The sequence below is a fragment of the Aulonocara stuartgranti genome (assembly GCF_965226115.1).
Source record: "Aulonocara stuartgranti genome assembly, chromosome: 15".
In the NCBI taxonomy this organism is placed as follows: domain Eukaryota; kingdom Metazoa; phylum Chordata; class Actinopteri; order Cichliformes; family Cichlidae; genus Aulonocara; species Aulonocara stuartgranti.
In genome coordinates, this window is record NC_138951.1 from 27,562,160 (window position 1) to 27,582,187 (window position 20,028).

General features: G+C 43.5%; 4 protein-coding genes across 4 annotated transcripts in view; 2 read left to right on the forward strand and 2 right to left on the reverse strand.

Moving 5' to 3' along the window:
• The window catches only part of LOC309690019 (MAP/microtubule affinity-regulating kinase 3-like), a 29,769-nt gene extending 15,131 nt beyond the window's left edge, over positions 1 to 14,638 (forward strand). The window contains exon 20 of the mRNA XM_082506840.1: positions 13,630 to 14,638. The gene's annotated coding sequence lies outside the window, so the exon portion shown is untranslated. The remainder of the gene's footprint in view (positions 1 to 13,629) is intronic.
• The window catches only part of LOC309690025 (uncharacterized protein), a 228,990-nt gene that overhangs the window by 39,181 nt on the left and 169,781 nt on the right, over positions 1 to 20,028 (reverse strand). The window lies entirely within an intron of this gene.
• Positions 1 to 20,028, reverse strand: part of LOC309690018 (uncharacterized protein) — a 43,603-nt gene that overhangs the window by 9,180 nt on the left and 14,395 nt on the right. The gene's annotated exons all lie outside the window — the stretch shown is intronic.
• On the forward strand, positions 60 to 19,993 carry LOC309690020 (NLR family CARD domain-containing protein 3-like). The gene is made up of 3 exons (XM_082506844.1): positions 60 to 577; positions 3,522 to 3,764; positions 18,008 to 19,993. The coding sequence occupies exons 2-3, from the start codon at positions 3,524 to 3,526 to the stop codon at positions 19,792 to 19,794; spliced, it is 2,028 nt and encodes a 675-aa protein (XP_082362970.1). The 5' UTR covers positions 60 to 577; positions 3,522 to 3,523; the 3' UTR covers positions 19,795 to 19,993.

Consider the following 20,028-nt stretch of genomic DNA (forward strand, 5'->3'; position numbering starts at 1 on the left):
CCCCTGTCTCACTGTAAGCTGAGATCACATGACAGGCCTGTGTCTCGATTTAAAGGAGCCTTTGTTTCCTGCTGGTTTCCAAAATAAAAGCTGCTGAAAACCCTAAGAGTAAGTCCAGTCCTGTGGAAACAGGAAACCCTGGGAGTGTTTCAAACGGGTGTTGGCGCTGATGGAGGCTGGTGGGCGGGTCAGGATTCATAGCCAGTTCATGGTCAGAGTGAACATTTTTCTTTAACTGAGATGGAAATGTTCACATCCTGGTTAGAGCAACGCATGTCATGCACATCTATGTGACAGCGCAGCCACAGCTCTGACCTGTACGTCCAGGTGTGTCATGACATCTAGGTCACAGCTCACTTCCTGTAACCACAGGAAGCCCGCCTTGTGGTTTTTAGCCCACGTGATGTTCAGGGGGGCATAAAGGGCGGGCGGAGCCAGATGAAGTCCAGATGTGCCTGCAGACTGAGCTCAGTCGTGTTTTCAGGTCGTTTTCGAGCACCTGGAGTTCACTGTTGGTCTCCATAGAAATGTGAATATAATCTCACCTGGATAACCTCAGCAGGAGTCGAAGATAACGGTACGTGCACGCTTTGTACGCACGACTGAGTTAAATAAAGATCCAGCTGTTGGGTGGTGCTGGGCGAGTGGGGGTGTTGTTATGCCGTACCACAGCGTACCTGTTACATCATCTCAAAGGTGGAATGTTACAGGTTAAAATCTCGGTTTGTGTTTGAAGTGCGTCTGAAACGAACTGCCACCGCTGCGTGATTAGCTGCATTAATCCTACCGACTGGGGCAGGAACACACATGCATTTCCTGCTTCAGTACCACTGGTCGGCTTGCGGTGAGGGGGTGGAGTCCTGTGACTCTGTGGAGGGTCAGCTGGATGTAGCTGGTGACCGTCAGAGAGATGGAGGTGCTGCTCAGGACTTAAAAGCAGATGCCAATCAGGGAGCAGATTAGGCATAAAGTGTGCGTGCAGGGTGAAAACTGTGAACTCAGACATGCACAGCAGATTCTTGCTTCACAAACACTGGAAGGGTTACAATGACAACAGGGTTACCCACACCCTGCTTACTGGGGGAAAAATACTGTGTGTATCTGACACGGGGGAGGGGATGTTATGGCGTGGGCTTTGGCGTCTCAGCAGTATGAAGTATAGAATAGAATAATCCTTTAATTGTCCCACAAGAGGAAATTTGTTTGTAACAGCAGCCAGAAAGACACATATACAACAAACAGTACACAGAACAGAAACATACACAATTTTTCTTTCATATTTACATCAAGGACAATGGTTACTATAAACAGAGTACTGTAAATTAAATCAAATTAACTACAGATAAGAGGCAAACCAGGTTGTAGTGCGAATCGGTTGATTAAATTATTGCAGTTACAGTGCAGATGTAAACATCTATGATTGTTGGGAGCAGTTTTGATTGTACAGTCTGGCAGCTGCAGGGAGAAAGGACCTGCGGAAACGCTCCTTCATGCATCTAGGACAGGGGTGTCGAACTCCAGGCCTCGAGGGCCGGTGTCCTGCAGGTTTTAGATATTATCCTGTTTCAACACACCTGAATCAAATGATCCAGCAGTGAGCCTGTGCTGTCCTGTAATTTAGCCATTTGAATCAGCTGTGTTGGATTAAGGACACATCTAAAACGTGCAGGACAACGGCCTTCGAAGCCTGGAGTTCGACACCTGTAATCTAGGATGCAGCAGTCTGTCACCGAAGGAGCTCTGCAGTTCAGCAACATTTACATGCATGGGGTGGGAGACTCTGTCCATCAGAGATGTTATTTTGGCCAGAGTCCTTCTGTCTCCAACCACCTGCACTGGGTCCAGGGTGCATCCCAGAACAGAGCTGGCCGGTACAGAGCGGGGTACAGAGCGGGGTACAGAGCTGTACTCTCTCACACTGAGCTCCACAGAGCAGATGATGGTGAGCAAAGCAAACTGTAGCAGCAGCCCAAGAAATGAGATTTTCATAAAGTCAGTGAGCTGATCTCAGGCCAGCGGAGCAGCTTTTCACTGATTAAATCCAAACAGGAGCAAAGAGCCTCAAACCAGCAGCAGCTGAAACACAGCATGTGGTCCTCAGGAACTCACTGAGTGCAGAGGATTTTCATCCAAGTATTGAAAACTTTACATTAAAGTGTTTATATTTAAAACGTGTTGTCTGTCCAGTTACTTTAGAGCCTGTAAAAGTAGAGAACTGAGTGTAAAAAATAAAAAAATAAAAATTTCTGAACAGTTGGTGCAAAACTTTATTAAAGCTGAGAGTCTGAAGTTCACTTACAGACGAGACGGCAGAGTGAAGGCCTTACCTTTACTCCAGGGAGAAAACGGTTCCTTCATCAAGTCCAAAATTCCTCCATCCGCACAGTCACACACCTCCTGACACCATCAGGAATGCCCAGCTGATTAGTGGGTGTAACAAAGGTCCCCACGACTCCAAGGGTGGTGTCAATGTGGCGAGTCTTATTTTTTTTCACAATGTGCAACTCTGCTGTCCATCTCTTTGGGCCCCGAAGGCAAATATCACACTTTTCTACTCCCGGAGCTCTCAAAGCACTTTATACAGCATGTGAGGGCAAAGGCAGGAAGTGAACTGACAACACAGTAGAGCCCTCCACATTCCCAACCCACGACATCATGAGCCAGCTCTCAGGTTGGATCTCTCGCTGTGTCACCATCACTACGGACCCATACAGGTGGGGCAAAAAGGCCACTTTAAAGTCTTGAAGAAATGCTGGAAATATGAACATTTTAAGGTACACTACCTGTCAGTCAAAGAGGCCATGCCCCTGATAATAGAAACAGTGGATGTGTAAAAACATTCTCCCCTCGTGCAGCTGTTATGGGGCAAATTATTTTGGTATCAGGCTGTAAATATGTTTAGCACGGGAGTCTCTGAGGTCTGATTCAATGCTGCCTCTGCTGAATGCTAGAGGAACTGCAGGTTTAGAACTTCAGCTTCATGCTTAAGCAGAGGTTAGCTTGGCCTAAACTTGAACCATTGTTGTATTTAATGTTGAATAAAAGCCACGGGAGGTCAGGGGATCTGAGGAGAAGCTGCCCAGGTGTACGTACTGCAGCGTCAGCCACACGTTGCACAACCCGAGGTTACACTTTGGGTTTCTTGTAGAACATTCAGCTGGACTCTAACCAGGATTCAGCTCTCAAGGTTAGGAGCACATTTGGAGATTAAAACCTCTCCACTCTGTTTAAATAAGGGCACAGGAAGTCAGAGGAGGCTCACCAAGAACAAGAAGCTGCCTTCAGTCGTTCTAGGTCTGTTACTGTTTCCTGATCACAGATACTCCTCCTGTGGTACACAGCGATGTTAAACGAGGGGAATTCATGACACAGACTTTACATATAGCTTCAGGTTATTTTAAAGAATGAATCCATCCAGAATAGTCAGAACAGACAATGTTTCTTTAATGAGCTATAAAGTGGTTTAATGTGATGCCCTGAGTCTCGTCCTTCAGCTGAAAATGCCCTCTGACTTTTTACAGAGATGGAAAAACCTGTAGAGGAGCAGCTGCTGCACATGTTGCGGGAATTGGATGAGGAGGATCTACGATATTTCCAGTGGATCCTGCAGAATGTGCCTGTAGCTAGTTTCCAGGCCAGAAAAAAGATCCGTCTGGAGAAAGCAGACATAATGGGAACAGTGGAATTGATGTTCCACACGTATGCTTCCAAAGATGCTGTGAGGGTGACAAGAATAATAATGAAGAAGATCAAGAAGAATAAAGGTCAGTGAGAGGAAGGAGAAACGTATCTGGACCACTGATCATTGATCAATGGCCATGAGTACCATTAACAGAGTTGGGGAATGGCTGCAATCACAGCATTGTAACATGGTGTCTTACACCTACCAGGCCAGTCATTTTCCAATGATGTGAGAATGTACACATTCTCTGCTGGTTTGAGCGGGGAATCAAGGAGGCCATTTACATGAAAAGGGAAAGACTATCTCTGAATCGAGGAGGGGGCCTAAGGGTACTGAACTGAAATGAATTAGGCGATACCTGAACCCTACAGAGGTTGCACAGGTAGTCCAACTCCTCCAATGGTGTGAATCTTTCTGGCCAAAAGATTCATGAGGGCGTCCTGAGGGCCAGGCTTCCTCTAGTGGGTTTGTGGGGCCTTATTGGGATTTTCCATAGAATACCAGATTTGGTAGATCCACCACTGGCACCCTGTGTTTCTCATGGATTAGGGCAAGTTCACCCTTAGCACATGTGACAGACTTGAAAGGGTCTGTAGAAAAAGGAGAGTATTATGCGCCATCATTAAGACACATACAATGGCACATACAATTCAAGACACATATACAAACCTCCATCTGAAGTGATAATTCCAATTATTGGACTTTCACTACACACACACAGCCAGTTGCTGTTTACAAGCAGCTGAACATCTGCTTTCATTAAAACCAGAAAGGAAGTGACGAGGTCAGAGTGCATGTTTGTGAAGTCTCCGTTAATAAGAGTCTGGTATTTGGCCTCTTTTCTTTAATTACAGCTTGTGCACTACGTCATTAATAACACTGTGTAGATATACGGAGGTATCACTTATATTACCTTTCAGGCTTTCAGCATAGAAACTGGAGCATCAGGCTAAAAACACCTCTTTAATATCTAAACATAAACAGATCTTTATTATGTGCATAGCCCTAAATCACTACAACTGTCAATCCAGAGTGTCAACAAATGTTGTTGACACTTTTTTAAACATGGGTAACACCATTTGAATAATCAGCGCTGTTAAAGATTTACAATAAGCAGGCTACAATAAACATGCTTACAATTTGAAAGGATCACAGGATGTTGTGGGGCAAAAAACAGTCACAACGCTGAGCATTGACGAAATCTTTCTGCAGGGTATCTGATACACATTTACCTGCAAAGACATGGGCATGCTCCGTTTCACAAACTAACATGGCAACAGTAAATAAAGTGGCCTCCACGTTCAGACCTCCATCTTGTCCACATCAGTCTATGTTCACATAATAGAACCAAATACTTGTCATATACTTGGAGTAACAAACATCAGAGAATTAGAACTGAATAATAAACATCAGGACACCAGTGTGGGACACACATGAACAAGCTCACCCACCCGGTCATGGAACATTTGCATCTAACCTAATTTAAAGAACTGATTTCTGCTAGCTAGCTTCATAGATAAAAATAAAACGGGTCTCTTTTACATAACAATGAAAATGCACCAGCATACACTGAGAAGCTCATACTTCCCTTGTTACGGTGACTTCCTTAAGTTTATCTAGTGGAACAACAGCCAGCCACCTCTCCCATGTGTCCTCACTCTCCTCCAGATTCTCCTCTCTGTGGCCCAAAACACCTCACCTAGGGGGAAGTCCAGGAGGCATCCTAGTTAGAGGCCTGAACCACCCCAACCAAGGACCAGTAGTGGCTCTACTCTGAGTTCCTCCCAAAGGACCATCAAACACCCTCAGAGGAAACCAATTTCGGCCGCTTGTATCCATAATCTTATTCTCATGCTCAGAAAACTGGTTCATGCATTTATTACTACGAGGCTGGAGTATTGTAATTCATTATTATCAGGCTGTCTAAAAGTTTCTGAAAAGCCTTAAGTTGATCCCAAAGACAGCTGGCTTACTTGTTGTTCCTAGAGTATTAAACCCATTAAAACTAATGGGAGTGTGGACGCTCGTGTCGGTTTTAGGTCATACTATCTCTTCAAACTTTAGAGTAACTCTTATACCAACTAAGAGTCCAACGGTTCCTGAAAGCATCCGCTCTGTGCTTTTTCAGTAATATTATGATTGTTACGGTAATCCCAGGCATGACGCCACATTCAAATCTTGGTAAATAACACAGAAAAAAGAAGCCAAATGAAATGTCTGTTTTCCATAGAGCTCCATTAAACACTCACGGTCTTCTCTTAACCAAACTTCATCTTTGTGGGGCTGCTGCAACCTAGGATTACCGTAATGACCCTAATGTCACTGAAATGCTGCACCTGACAGCAGTGACAGGTTACGCTTTAGAGGGTTAAAAGAAAATGGGAGGCAGAGCCTTCGGGTTTGTTGTCTAAGGTGATTGTTGTGATTTGGCAATATAAAAATAAAACTGAATTCTCTCGATCACTAGCCACAGGTCGTTACCATAGGTGAGGTTACGTACGTAGATAAACCAGAAAATCAACAGTTTCACTTTTACGCTTAGCTCTTTCTATACTACCATAGACTGGAGCAGCATCTGCAATGATGCAGATACTGCAATCCATCTCTTAATCTTGTGCTCCTGTCACATTAACAAAACCCCAAGATACTTAAACTCCTCCTCTTAAGGTAGCAACTTGTCCCTGACCTGGAGTGGGCGTTCCAAGTGTTAATCCTTTATATTCATCAATCAACAAAATGCAGTGAATGAACAAAAGAGAAATCTAAATAAAAACAATATTTGGTATGACCACCTTTGCCTTCTTCTAGGTATACTTGCACACAGTTTTTGAAACATCTTGGAGAACTAGCCACAGATCTTCTGTGGATGTAGGTTTCCTCACATCCTTCTGTGTCTTCATGAATCCCAGATACACTCGATGATGTTGAGATTGATTGATCCCTCGGGATAATTTATTTATCTGAGGGAAATTGTTTTAAAGACTGCCAGACGATATGGCACCATCATGAGCACCAATGTTCCCCCTAAGCTGCGCGTGTGCACAATCGCACAGAAAATCTGCGTTGTGCACAAAAAAAAATCTAACCTGAGTTGAAATTAAAATAAATACGTTAAAAATCATTCTGTTTTGCAGTGTGAGTCAGTAAGTGACCGGTGACTGGCTACTCCAACCAATGATGCGATTCACATTTATATATACGCAGCTAATCAACGTCAATGACAGGCTATGACAGCGTCCTTATGGGCAGACACCGGTGTTTTAGCTAGCAAAGCGGCGTGGCTGATGTGGAGTGAAGCCACATCAGCACTCGAAAGCACTCTCTACCTGTGAGCAAAAACAAAACCAAAAAACCCCCCACCCTTTCCTATTGGTGGAAAAATGTACCATGTCAACCAATCAAAAAATTATATGGCAACATGGCATTTAGTTTTTTAGCAAGGAGGGAAGTTTTAGGAGTGACAGCGGCGTTTTAAGATGTGTGAGATTCGCGACATTTAGCGTGTTTGGAGTCTAAAATGAGTGTGTTGTCTTGTGTAGTTAGTGTGTAGTGTAGTTAATAGTTTTGTTGTGTGTGTCAAAACAATGAGGCGACTGCTGAATGTTACAGGTGTTAACAGGAGTGATATATCTCCTGTTGTCAGACCTACAGGTATCAGGCTTGTGATGTTCTCTTTTATCTCATAGTCGACAGAAATTACTTTTTGGAGAGGCACAAATAATTTGTGTGGCATTAAATTTGATGCAGAAAACCTGATTGTTCTGTAAATAGTTTGAAATGTTTATTTAGAAAAACCGCCTTGGCTGCATTTTTAGGTAAATAGCTGCAAAAAACTTTGTTGTTTGCAAAACTCAGTTACTTTGTTTGAAGTAGTAACTATGTAATTAATTGCCCAACATTGGTCATTATATACTGTATTTTGCAGACAGAGAGTTACAGGACTCTCTCCCAGAACACGGACTCATACTCATAATGCAAGTCAGAGCTTTATTTTTTTTATTTTTTAAAAAAGAACAGTAAGTTGTGTTTTCAAAATTCGAGTTCAAGTTATTTTTACTTCCAATAGTGTTTACATACACAGGTCATGAACAAGTTTTTTTTTTTTAAATTTTCATTGTAAGTGGGCTAAAGCAGTCAATTAAAAGTAGTGTAACATAAATGTAAATGCTGTAATTTGATTTTTTTTTTTTTTTTTTTTTTTTTTTTTTTGTGTGTCCCGTTTGGAGCTTTAGCCATCAGAATTGTTGTCTTAAGGCCAAGAAAGATGCCAAGCGGATTTATTTTACCAAGTGGATCATCATGGCCTTGCCATATTTGATTGACCTTTATTATAATTATGTATTTATTTTATTTTCGGTTGCTACAAACGGGACAGACATGACTTGGGGATAGGACAGGGAGAAAGAATGAAAGAAAGAGAGGGAGAGAAAGAAAAACAGAGGGGAGAAGAGACGGTGAGAAAGGGGAGAAGAAAGAAAGAAAAACAAACAAAACACCTGGATCACCTGTATGGAGAAAAAAAAACAGAAGAGAAAGCAAACAAAAAAAGAGCAACATAATAAATACAGCACCATCACAATAAACTAGCTAGCAGTAGATAACAGAAGATACTAAATATTAAACGCTATTGTGCAGCACTCAAGATAGACAGCGCACAATGTGCTTTGAGGCAGCAGCCAAGAAAGGTGTAGTCCGCGTCTGTGAACACCCGTGTGTACACCTGTGTGGATCAGCATGCTTGTATTCCAAAGGTTTCTCCATGTAACGATCTGCTAGGGAGTGTGGGGAGCCATAGCCCCGTCCCCCAGGGCATGAAGCAGGTATGGAGGAGATCCAGGCCCCAGACATCCAGAGGCCCCAGAGTACGAGGACCCGAGGAGGACCACCAAAAAGGGGGGGAACCGTGCCACCCTCCTGGGAAGAGCTGAGTAGCGCCCCAAACGAGAGGTCACCCAGCAGCTACGGAGCAGAGGCCAGAGGGGGTTGCAGTGGCGTGCCCGCGGGCTCTGCCGGCAGCCAGCTGTGCCAGAGAGGACCGAGCTTCAGGCCCAGAGGCCTGAGGGCACCCCACCCCCCGGAAGGGGCCCAGCCGGGCCACAGGCGCCAGGCCCCGCCAATCGGCCACTAGGAGTGAGCCGGTACATACATGAGTGCCCAGCCCCAGTCGACAAGAACCACCAACACACCAACGTCTGAGGGCATCAGCCACCGGCAGGGAGTGTGGTGAGGGGAGATAGGCCTCCGTACTTTGGAGGGCCTGAGATGTACCCAGAGAGGTTGAGTCTAAGACCCCACCTGACATATAGACACAGACGAACAGGCGCACGCGGACACAAACGTGCATTCCCACCCCCATATACACAACCAAATACTCGGCACTCACCCAACGTGTAGACAGACACAAATAGACACTGCACAGACAGTCACACTCCCCAAACATACTCTATATCCCAGGTCCGGGTAACCCCGCCCCCAGAGGGGCAAGCCGCACCTAGACCCAGGAGATGTAACCCTTCTCTCTGGGGTGGAGGCAAGCGGACCACCTCCTTATCTGCAGTAGCAGGGAGGCCCCGCATCCCAGACCCCAATCTGACGGCCAGCACCTCCTCCCAGCCCCCCAGCCCTGACGGCTAACAGAACCGGGGTGAGTGAAGACCCCAAACCTCCCTACGCCCGCTCATATGTAGTGTTGCTGTGTGCTGTTCTAAAGTACATTTAAAACACAGGAGAGCACGGCTCCTCCTGAAAACCCTTAGTGTCTATATGCATTTAAAATTGAGGGTAGGGCACCAGCGCCAGAGGTGGGTTGGAAAACACCGACCATCCTCTGGATGTTGTAAAACGTGCCCACCCCCAAGGCCCTATATGTATGTGTTATGTGAGAGTGTGAGTAATGTGGATGTCTAGGTTGCAGAATAAAATTGAGGCACAGGCGGCCAGAAGGGGACAGAGGGGACAGTGCCTTCCCTGCACCCTGGTGACATACCTGCACCCCAAGTCCTGTGTGTGTGGGTGGGTGTGGTAGAGTGGGAATAGGGAGGCAGCTGAGGATGGGGAGGGAAGAAAGGGAGGGGCAAGTGTGCCCCTCCCTGGGGCCAGCTCCCCCGCTGACCCCAGTAGGAACCCCCACACTCTGGAACCCACCAGGGCAAGGGGGCCCAGGCCCATCCAGACCGGGGCCCGCAGCAGCAGTACCGCCCAGCCCCACAGAGTCCGGGGCAGCCCACCCGACTCCACCCCAGAGAAAACTGCACCCACCCCATCATCCAATCATCTCCCAAACTACACAAGACAATAGACACCCAGGTTGAGTTCATTCTCTACCTCTCCTATATCTCTCCCCCACCTGCAGAGTGAGCTCCTGTAGAGAGGAGACCACCTGCAATGATATATCAACCTCCCCACCAGTTAGAGAGCCCCCTAGTTGGGCCGATGCACCAGAGGTCCCCTGCACTGGGGCTGAGCCCCCCTGCACCCACCTACCCACAGCTCTGGCAACACAACAGCCAGGATCCAAGCCCCCAAGGCCCAGCCAGCACCCCAGACTGGGGGCGGAGCACCCCCAGACCCCCAAGCCTCCACGCCCATCCCGGACCCACCCATGGGCAGCCAGACTACCAGGCCAGTAACCAACATCCGCCAGCACAAACCCTCCCCCATCTCCGCTGTACGTAGCCACAAGGAAAACACCATCTAAGAGCCACCAGAGCCCCTAACCAGGTCATGGCCACATCCCCCGGGTTAGGCCCTCCAGGGAAAACATTCCTAGGGACTCCCCAGACGCCCTGAGGCCTTCCCTACCCCCATATCAACCACAATAGCGAAGGCAGGACCAAACCATGACCCCCCACCCCCACTAGGTGATGAAGCCGATCAAAGGAGCCCAAAGGGATTGATCAAATGTGATGGCAGAGGCTGTATCAAGACTAATGTGATCTATTAGATGGTTTTTATATTGGTTAGAATTAAGATTATTTTTATTTTTCCAGTTAATGAGGACCATTTTCTTGGCAATGCATAGGGCCGTAAAAACAATGTGGGCTGTGTTTATTTCTGCAGTGACCTCATCCAAGTTGCCCAGCAAGCATACTAAAGGGGAGGCTGGAATCTTACATTTCAGACACTTTGATAAGTCTTCACATATCTCACGCCAAAACTTCTGAACTGGTGGACAGAACCAAAGAGCTTGGATGTAATTGTCCGGTGTATTTGCTGTGCAGTGTGAGCAGTTGTTGGAAGGCATATAGCCCATCTTGAACATCCTATGACCAGTATAGTGCACTCTATGTAATATTTTGTATTGTATTAATTGCAAACTGGGATTTCTGATCCATTGAAAGGTTTTTAAGCATATCTGAGACCAAAGGTTTTGGTCTAAGCTGATCGATAAATCTGCTTCCCATTTTGCAATAGGAAGGGATATTGATTCATCTATTTTAGAAAGTGTTCTGTATATTTTAGACAATAATTTGGGGGGGGGGGGGGGGGGGGGGGTTTAGACTAAAAAATTGTACCACACTTGGTCGTGTTTGTAATTCAGCTTCACTGGGATTAAATTTCTTTTTTACTAAGGATTTAATTTGTTGATATTCCAAAAATCGTTTCTTGTTGATCCCATATTGTGTAACTAGTCTGTCAAGTGAAATAAAGTCTGTTCCTTCCAATATATGTTCCAAGTATTTAATTCATTTGCAACTCCAATCTGGAAAGTTTATCATATTATTGTTTTGTAATATGTCCGGATTGTTCCAGATAGGTGTACGTTTGCATGGGATTAATGAAGACTCTGTCATTTTTAGAAACTCCCACCATGCTGTCAGAGAAGAGCTGATGTTGATGCTTTTAAAGCATTCATGTCGTTTAATGTTTGAGCTGATAAATGGTAGGTCTGAAATTTCTAGGTTATTACATAGTGCCTGTTCTACATCTATCCAAGGTTTGTCTAAGAGGGTGTGTTTAAACCATCTAGAGATGAACTGAAGCCTGTTGGCTAAAAAATAGTGATTAAAGTTAGGCAGATCTAATCCTCCTTTATCCTTGGTCTTTTGTAGTGTTTTTAAGCTGATACATGGGGGTTAGGGGTGCAACGATACACAAAATTCACGGTTCGGTTCGGTTCGATACTTTGGTGTCACGGTTCGATATTTTTTCGATACAAAAAAATGTTCATGCCTTTTTAATTTGTCATTTATTAAAATTATAAATATATATTTTAACTCAAAAGTACAGTTTTTAAATTTAACCCTAACCCTTGTGCGTGTTTTTTATTTTGACAGCGAATGCGCACCTGCGGACCACTTATGTGCAGCCCTGGTTATTTAGCTCGTCATATTGCAGCCACAGAAATGATTTTGTCCATGAAACCATAAAGCTGCACTTTCTTTTTGCCTTATAGTCTGATTTGTCATAACTTCTCCGTTTTGCGGTAAGCTTTTCTTTGGCTGTCACTTCTTCACCCTGACCTGTCTTATTTGGCTCAGCAGAACTGAAATATATATCCTGCTGCTTTTACACATGCACTCACATAAGCTCAGCGATTCTCTGCGCGATGTTAAAGTTCATTCGATTTGGGTAAGAGAAGAAAGCAGGCTGAGTCCGGGGTAGGTGTCAAAAATAGTGATCTTTATTTTACACACTTTGCGCAGTCAGTGTGGGAAGACAATTTGCAATACAATCCTTCCGCGAATGGACCGTCCCGCATCCTTATATTGCCATGATGACATCACAGTTAGATCTTTACTGGAAATGATAACAATTCCCCACCTCTCAAAAAGTTCTCCTTATATGGACATCAACTGCTACTTTTAGAGAAAAACAAGTGTGTATTATATTGTGCATTTTGTGAAAGTATATCTATCAGAAAAACTGTCCTCAGACAACCCTCCTATTTTACTCAGTGTGTGTGTGAACGTGCGTGTCTTACATAAGGGTGTGCATGTTGTTACAGGCCTGAGTACGTGCCGAACTGCCTGTACACAGGCCTGGGTCCAACAGGACCCACCGGTCCGAGCGGTTAACTGCTTAAGCAAATAGAAAGAATAATACAGAACAGCAATGGACTGACTAGAGTACTGATAATCTGTGTGCATTAATATTTGCTCAGAGTAACATAGATGTGATTCAAAGATTATTCTGTCAACTGATTCAACAATGGTAAATGATTAATCAATGATAATTCTGATTATAACTGTGGTCATAAGAATACAAAATAAAATATCTCCTGGGCACAGCGATCAACCTCTCACATGTTTAAGCTTGCTGCAGGAGATTTCACTTGTCATGTTTGCATAGTAAGCTAACGATTAATAAGACGATGTCAGAGGAATTGGTGCACAAATTATCATCACTCACAGATCAGTGCTGTCGCTCTCTATACACAGTTCGCACGATTGCAAAGTGAAAGCAAAAAAACAAGCGCAAATTCAAACGCGATTTCAATATGTCACATATTGACAGTGGCTCACCGATGCCAATGACATAATTACCCAGCTACATTTCTGAAAGAATGCAAAAGCATTGACATATATTTTTCCTTCCTACAATAGCCCGACGGGCAGGGAAGAGATAGATTTTGGTAGCCCGACTGAAAAAATCGCTAGCCCCAGGACGTCGGGCTAGCGATATTGCAAGCCCTGTATCTGATTGAGGAATCACTCATCTTTGGAAAAGAGAGTTTATTACAGAGAAATGTCTCTTTCCAAAATAAAAGCTATACTATCCGCTTCTTCTGGGCTATATTCTCAGCAGCATAAGGAGAATCATGAGCTAACAGCTGTCTAAATGACTTGGCTAAAGTTAGTAGCATGCTTGTTGTTTTTGTGTAATGGGTAAAGATTTCCATCTAGCCAGATCGCCTTCTACTGTCTTTAAAAGTGGGATGTGGTTTAATGTAGTTAATTCTGAAAGCTTAGGAGAGACATTAATACCTAAATATTTTATATTTCCAGATTGCAGTGGGGAAGGAGAAGAATTATGGAAGGAGCAATTAATCAGAAGAACTGTAGATTTTGACCAGTTAATTGAATAATCTGAGACACTTGAGAAAGAATTTATCAATGCAATTACCCCAGAGAGATTGGTTTGTGAATTTTGGAGAAAAAGTAACACATCATCCACATAAAGGCTGATTTTATGTTCTACATTCTTACATTTTATGCCCTTAATTGTTGTAGCCTGTCTAATTGCTGCTGCTAGTGGCTCAATAAAAATTGCAAACAGTGAAGGGGAGAGTGGGCATCCCTGTCTGGTGCCCCTCAGGAGAGAGAAGCTGGAGGATGTTTGGTCATTTGTTCTGACACAAGCTGTTGGGGAGTTATATAATATTTTTAACCAGTTTATGAAAGAGGATCCAAAACCAAATTTGTGTAAAGTTGCAAATAGAAATTTCCAGTTAACTCTGTCAAATGCTTTTTCCGCATCTAAAGAAAATATTATGGTTTCAATGTTTTTACTGCATGAGTAGTCTATTAAATTAAGTAATCTACGTGTATTTGTTGATGAGTGCCTACCTTTTATGAAACCAGTTTGGTCAGGATGAATTAAAAGGGGGTTATTTTCTCTAATCTTTTTGAGAGAGCTTTGCAGATTATTTTAAGGTCTAGATTAATAAGGGATATTGGACGATAGCTTGAGGGAAATACATGGTCTTTCCCTGGTTTTAGTAAGAGACTGATATTTGCAGAGTTCATATTTGGTGGTAGTCTACCATTTTCTTTGATTTCCTGCAACATCCTGTGAAAAACTGGTGCCAGAATCGTCCAGAATTCTTTATAAAAATCTGTTGGAAAACCGTCTGCACCTGGAGCCTTATTATTGGGCATACTTATCAGAGCTTCCTGGAGTTCACCTGGCGTTAGTGGCGAATCCAGTGCCATTCCTTGGGTGTCTAATAATTTTGGAAGAGTTATGTTGTCGAGAAATTGATCAATTTCATTTTTAGATGGGTTTATTTGTTGTGTATATAAAGTTTCATAGAAATCACTAAAAAATTTGTTTATTTTCTTAAGATCATATATTATATTCCCAGATAAATCTTTAACAGCACATATAGTTGTTTTTTCTTTATTGATTTTTAACTGGTTAGCAAGAAATTTTCCGGATTTGTTACCGTGTTCATAATTTTGCACGCAAAGTCTTTGTACTAAGAATTTAGTCTTTTTATTAATAATTTCATTTAATTCTAGTTTTGTCTTACGTATTTTGTTTAATATTTCTTGATCTTGGTGTGACACATAGGCTTTTTCTAAGAATTTGATGTTTTTTTCTATTTCCTGAATATTTTTGTTTTCTTCTTTCTTCTTATGTGATGAGAAAGAGAATATTTTACCTCTAATCACGGCTTTCCGTGCTGATGCTGTTCCAGGAATGTCATTAAAGCCTAAATATAAAGTCCATTCTTTTTTAAAGTATTTGATAAACTCTTCATCTTTAAGTAGTGATGTATTAAATCTCCAGTTTTTACTTGGTGTAGTATTATTCTTCTGTATTAGTGTTAAAGATACAGGAGCATGATTGCTGACAGCTATAGGATGAATCTCAGTGTCTGAAATGTTACTCAGCAGTGAGCTGCTGACCAGACAATAATCCAGACGAGAGTAAGAGTGATGAACATGTGAGAAGAAAGAATATTCCTTACTGTTGGGGTGAAGGGAGCGCCATGCATCACAAAGACCAAAGTCGCTCATATACTGTTTGATTATATTTGTGGACTGCCAATTACGCTGAGTTCCTGCTGTATTGAGCCTATCCATTTCTTCATTTAGTCCCAGGTTGAGGTCTCCCCCAAGAACAATTGTGCAATCTAGGTGTTCGGAGAGTGTACTAAAAAAACCGTGAAAGAATGAGGGGTCATCAACATTTGGACCATATATACTTACGATACATAGCTTTTGGTTAAGTATAGATAGTTTGACAATTAGGAATCTGCTCTCTGGATCTACAGTGGGGCAAAAAAGTATTTAGTCAGCCACTGATTGTGCAAGTTCCCCCACTTAAAATGATGACAGAGGTCAGTAATTTGCACCAGAGGTACACTTCAACTGTGAGAGACAGAATGTGAAAAAAAAATCCATGAATTCACATGGTAGGATTTGTAAAGAATTTATTCGTAAATTAGTGTGGAAAATAAGTATTTGGTCACCTCAAACAAGGAAAATCTCTGGCTCTCACAGACCTGTAACATCTTCTGTAAGAAGCTTTTCTGTCCCCCACTCGTTACCTGTATGAATGGCACCTGTTTGAACTCATCATCTGTATAAAAGACACCTGTCCACAGCCTCAAACAGTCAGACTCCAAACTCCGCCATGGCCAAGACCAAAGAGCTTTCGAAGGACACCAGGAAAAGTATTGTACACATGCACCAGACTGGGAAGAGTGAATCTACAATAGGCAAGCAGCTTGGTGTGAAAAAATCAACTGTGGGAGCAATCATCAGAAAATGGAAGACATAAAAGACCACTGATAATCTCCCTCGATGTGGGGCTCCACGCAAGATCTCATCCCGTGGGGTCAAAATGATCATGAGAACGGTGAGCAAAGATCCCAGAACCACACGGGGGGACCTGGTGAATGACCTGCAGAGAGCTGGGACCAAAGTAACAAAGGTCACCATCAGTAACACACTACAACGGCAGGGAATCAAATCCCGCAGTGCCAGACGTGTTCCGCTGCTGAAGCCAGTGCATGTCCAGGCCCGTCTGAAGTTTGCCAGAGAGCACATGGATGATACAGCAGAGGATTGGGAGAATGTCATGTGGTCAGATGAAACCAAAGTAGAACTTTTTGGTATAAACTGAACTCGTCGTGTTTGGAGGAAGAAGAATACGGAGTTGCATCCCAAGAACACCATACCTACTGTGAAGCATGGGGGTGGAAACATCATGCTATGGGGCTGTTTTTCTGCCAAGGGGACAGGACGACTGATCCGTGTTAAGGACAGAATGAATGGGGCCATGTATCGTGAGATTTTGAGCCAAAACCTCCTTCCATCAGTGAGAACTTTGAAGATGAAACGAGGCTGGGTCTTCCAACATGACAATGATCCAAAACACACCGCCCGGGCAACAAAGGAGTGGCTCCGTAAGAAGCAAGCGTCAGGGTGGGCATGACCAAGATAACAAAAAAAGGCTCTAGAATCTGAAATGGAACTAACTTACCTTACCTTCAACTAATGGTCAGTGTCTACCTGGAACTTACATAAGCACAAACAGCAAAGAAAACGAACAACGCCACCCTCAGGTGTGACCAGTGTTGGGAAGAAACGGAATACATGTACTGCCGTTACGTATTTAAAATACAAAATATGACTAACTGTATTCCGTCACAGTTAACACCATTACACCTTTAAAAAGGTGGTATTCAGAATACAGCTACTTTGTTAAAATAAATGGATTACACAGCGGTCTTTTGCTGTTTCATATATTAGTCTACGCCCTCTCTATTTTTGGTAATTCCACGCCAGTGGAAGCCCAAACAAATTATGATTATGACACCTGTTTATTTTACGTGTAGTTGTTTTTTTCCCTGTGTAATAATATTCAACATTGCTATCAATACATTTTTCAAAAAATGCCTCTCAGTGCAAAATGGGTTCAAAGACATAAACAACTGTAGGATACTGTTTGTCCGTGATTTAGACAGGGGGAACAAATCGTGGCAGGATCAGCCTGATATTATTTGTATCCCACTATAACTTTACTGTATAAAGAACTAACATCTCCAAAATGTCAGCAGTAGTTTGTCATTACAACAAGTGTTTGGGAACTAAAAATCAAGAAGGTGGGATACTGTTTGTCCCTGATTTAAACAGCCCAGCGCTGCTCCAGATGAAGGGAAAACCAATTATGCAGGGGAGACCTACCCTGGCACTTGTGCAGGTGAAGCCAAAGGGAACGACATGCTTCACCATATTTTCTAGTCTTTGACTTAGAATGAAGTTGGTTTGGAAACATATTCAGCTATGCTTCATCTCCTGCTTTGCGTTTGTGTGGGCGCCCCGTGCTAGCAGTGTCCAAGCGTTGTTGTTTTTTTTTCCTTTTCATACCGTGTTCCCCCTTCAATGGCTCTGTGCCCCCCCTAGGGGGCGGACCCCACACTTTGGGAAGCTCTGCTTTACTCTCATTGAGTAACGTAACGGAATACGTTACAAAATACACTTTGGAGCATGTATTCTGTAATCTGTACTGGAATACATTTTAAAAGTAACCTTCCCAACACTGGGTGTGACGACCAAAGACAACACACAAAATCATGACCTGGGACATAACACTTAATGAACTTACACATAAGCTTCATATTATCTAAATATGTGTTGTTATTTTACTCAGAGTTTCTTCTAAAGTGTCAGCCTAACCTGAAGAAGAAGATCCAGTTTGTGTTTGGAGGAATCGCTAAAGCAGGAAACCCAACCCTTCTGAATCAGATCTACATAGAGCCCTACATCACAGAGGGAGGGACTGCAGGGGTCAGTGATGAACATGAGGTCAGACAGATTGAAACAGCATCCAGGAAACCAGACAGACCAGAAACAACAATCAGACAAGAAGATATCTTTAAAGCCTCATCTGTTAAAGATAAACCAATCAGAACAGTGCTGACAAAGGGAGTGGCTGGCATTGGGAAAACAGTCCTAACACAGAAGTTCACTCTGGACTGGGCTGAAGACAAAGCCAACCAGGACATCCAGTTCATGTTTCCATTCACTTTCAGAGAGCTGAATGTGCTGAAAGAGAAAAAGTTCAGCTTGGTAGAACTTATTCATCACTTGTTTCCTGAAACCAAACAAGCAGGAATCTGCAGTTTTGAAGACTTCCAGGTTGTATTCATCTTTGATGGTCTGGATGAGTGTCGACTTACTCTTGACTTCCACAAAACTACAATTCTGACTGATGTTACAGAGTCCACCTCAGTGGATGTGCTGCTGATAAACCTCATCAGGGGGAAATTGCTTCCTTCTGCTCGCCTCTGGATAACCACACGACCTGCAGCAGTCAATCAGATCCCTCCTGAGTATGTTGGCATGGTGACAGAGCTCAATGGATTCACTGACCCACAAAAGGAGGAGTACTTCAAGAAGAGATTCAGTGATAAGAACCAGGTAACCAAGATCTTCTCCCACATCAAGACATCACGAAGCCTCCACATCATGTGCCACATTCCAGTCTTCTGCTGGATCACTGCTACAGTGCTTGAGGATGTACTGAAAACCAGAGAGGGGGGAGAGCTGCCCAAAACCCTGACTGAGATGTGCATCCACTTCCTGGTGGTTCAGGCCAAAGTGAAGAAAGTCAAGTATGATGGAGGAGCTGAGACAGATCCACATTGGAGTCCAGAGAGTAGGAAAATGATCGAGTCTCTGGGAAAACTGGCTTTTGATCAGCTGCAGAAAGGAAACCTGATCTTCTATGAATCAGACCTGACAGAGTGTGGCATCGATGTCAGAGCAGCCTTGGTGTACTCAGGAGTGTTCACACAGATCTTTAAAGAGGAGAGAGGGCTATACCAGGACAAGATGTTCTGCTTCATCCATTTGAGTGTTCAGGAGTTTCTAGCTGCTCTATATGTCCATCTGACCTTCATCAACTCTGGAGTCAACCTGCTAGAAAAACAGCAAACATCCTGGTGGTCTAAACTTTTGCAAAATAAACCTAAAAGGAAAAATCTCCACCAGAGTGCTGTGGATAAGGCCTTACAGAGTCCACATGCACACCTGGATTTGTTCCTTCGCTTCCTCTTGGGTCTTTCACTTCATACCAATCAGATTCTTCTACAGGATCTACTGACACAGACAGGAAATAGCTCACTGAACAGTCAGGAAACAGTCCAGTACATCAAGAAGAAGCTCAGTGAGAATCTGTCTGCAGAAAGAAGCATTAATCTGTTCCACTGTCTGAATGAAATTAATGATTGTTCTCTATGGAAGGAGATCCAAACGTCTTTGAGTTCAGGAAGTCTTTCAAAACAAAAACTGTCTCCTGCTCAGTGGTCAGCTCTGGTCTTCATCTTACTGTCATCAGAAGGTCTGGATGTTTTTGACCTAAGGAAATACTCTGCTTCAGAGGAGGCTCTTCTGAGGCTGCTGCCAGTGGTCAAAGTAACTAGGAAAGCACTGTAAGTGTTTAGAGATCCTGTTTAGTCCTGGTGATTCAAATGTGCTGGTACTGACTGAAACTTAATTTCTTCTTTCTTTTTCTTTTTCTTGTCATTTTCTATTCAGTCTGAGCTTTTGTAAGTTTACAGAGAGAAGCTGTAAAACTCTGTCCTTAGTTCTCAGCTCCCAGTCTTCTAGCTTGAGAGAGCTGGACCTGAGTAACAATGACCTGCAGGACCCTGGCGTGAAGCTTCTGTC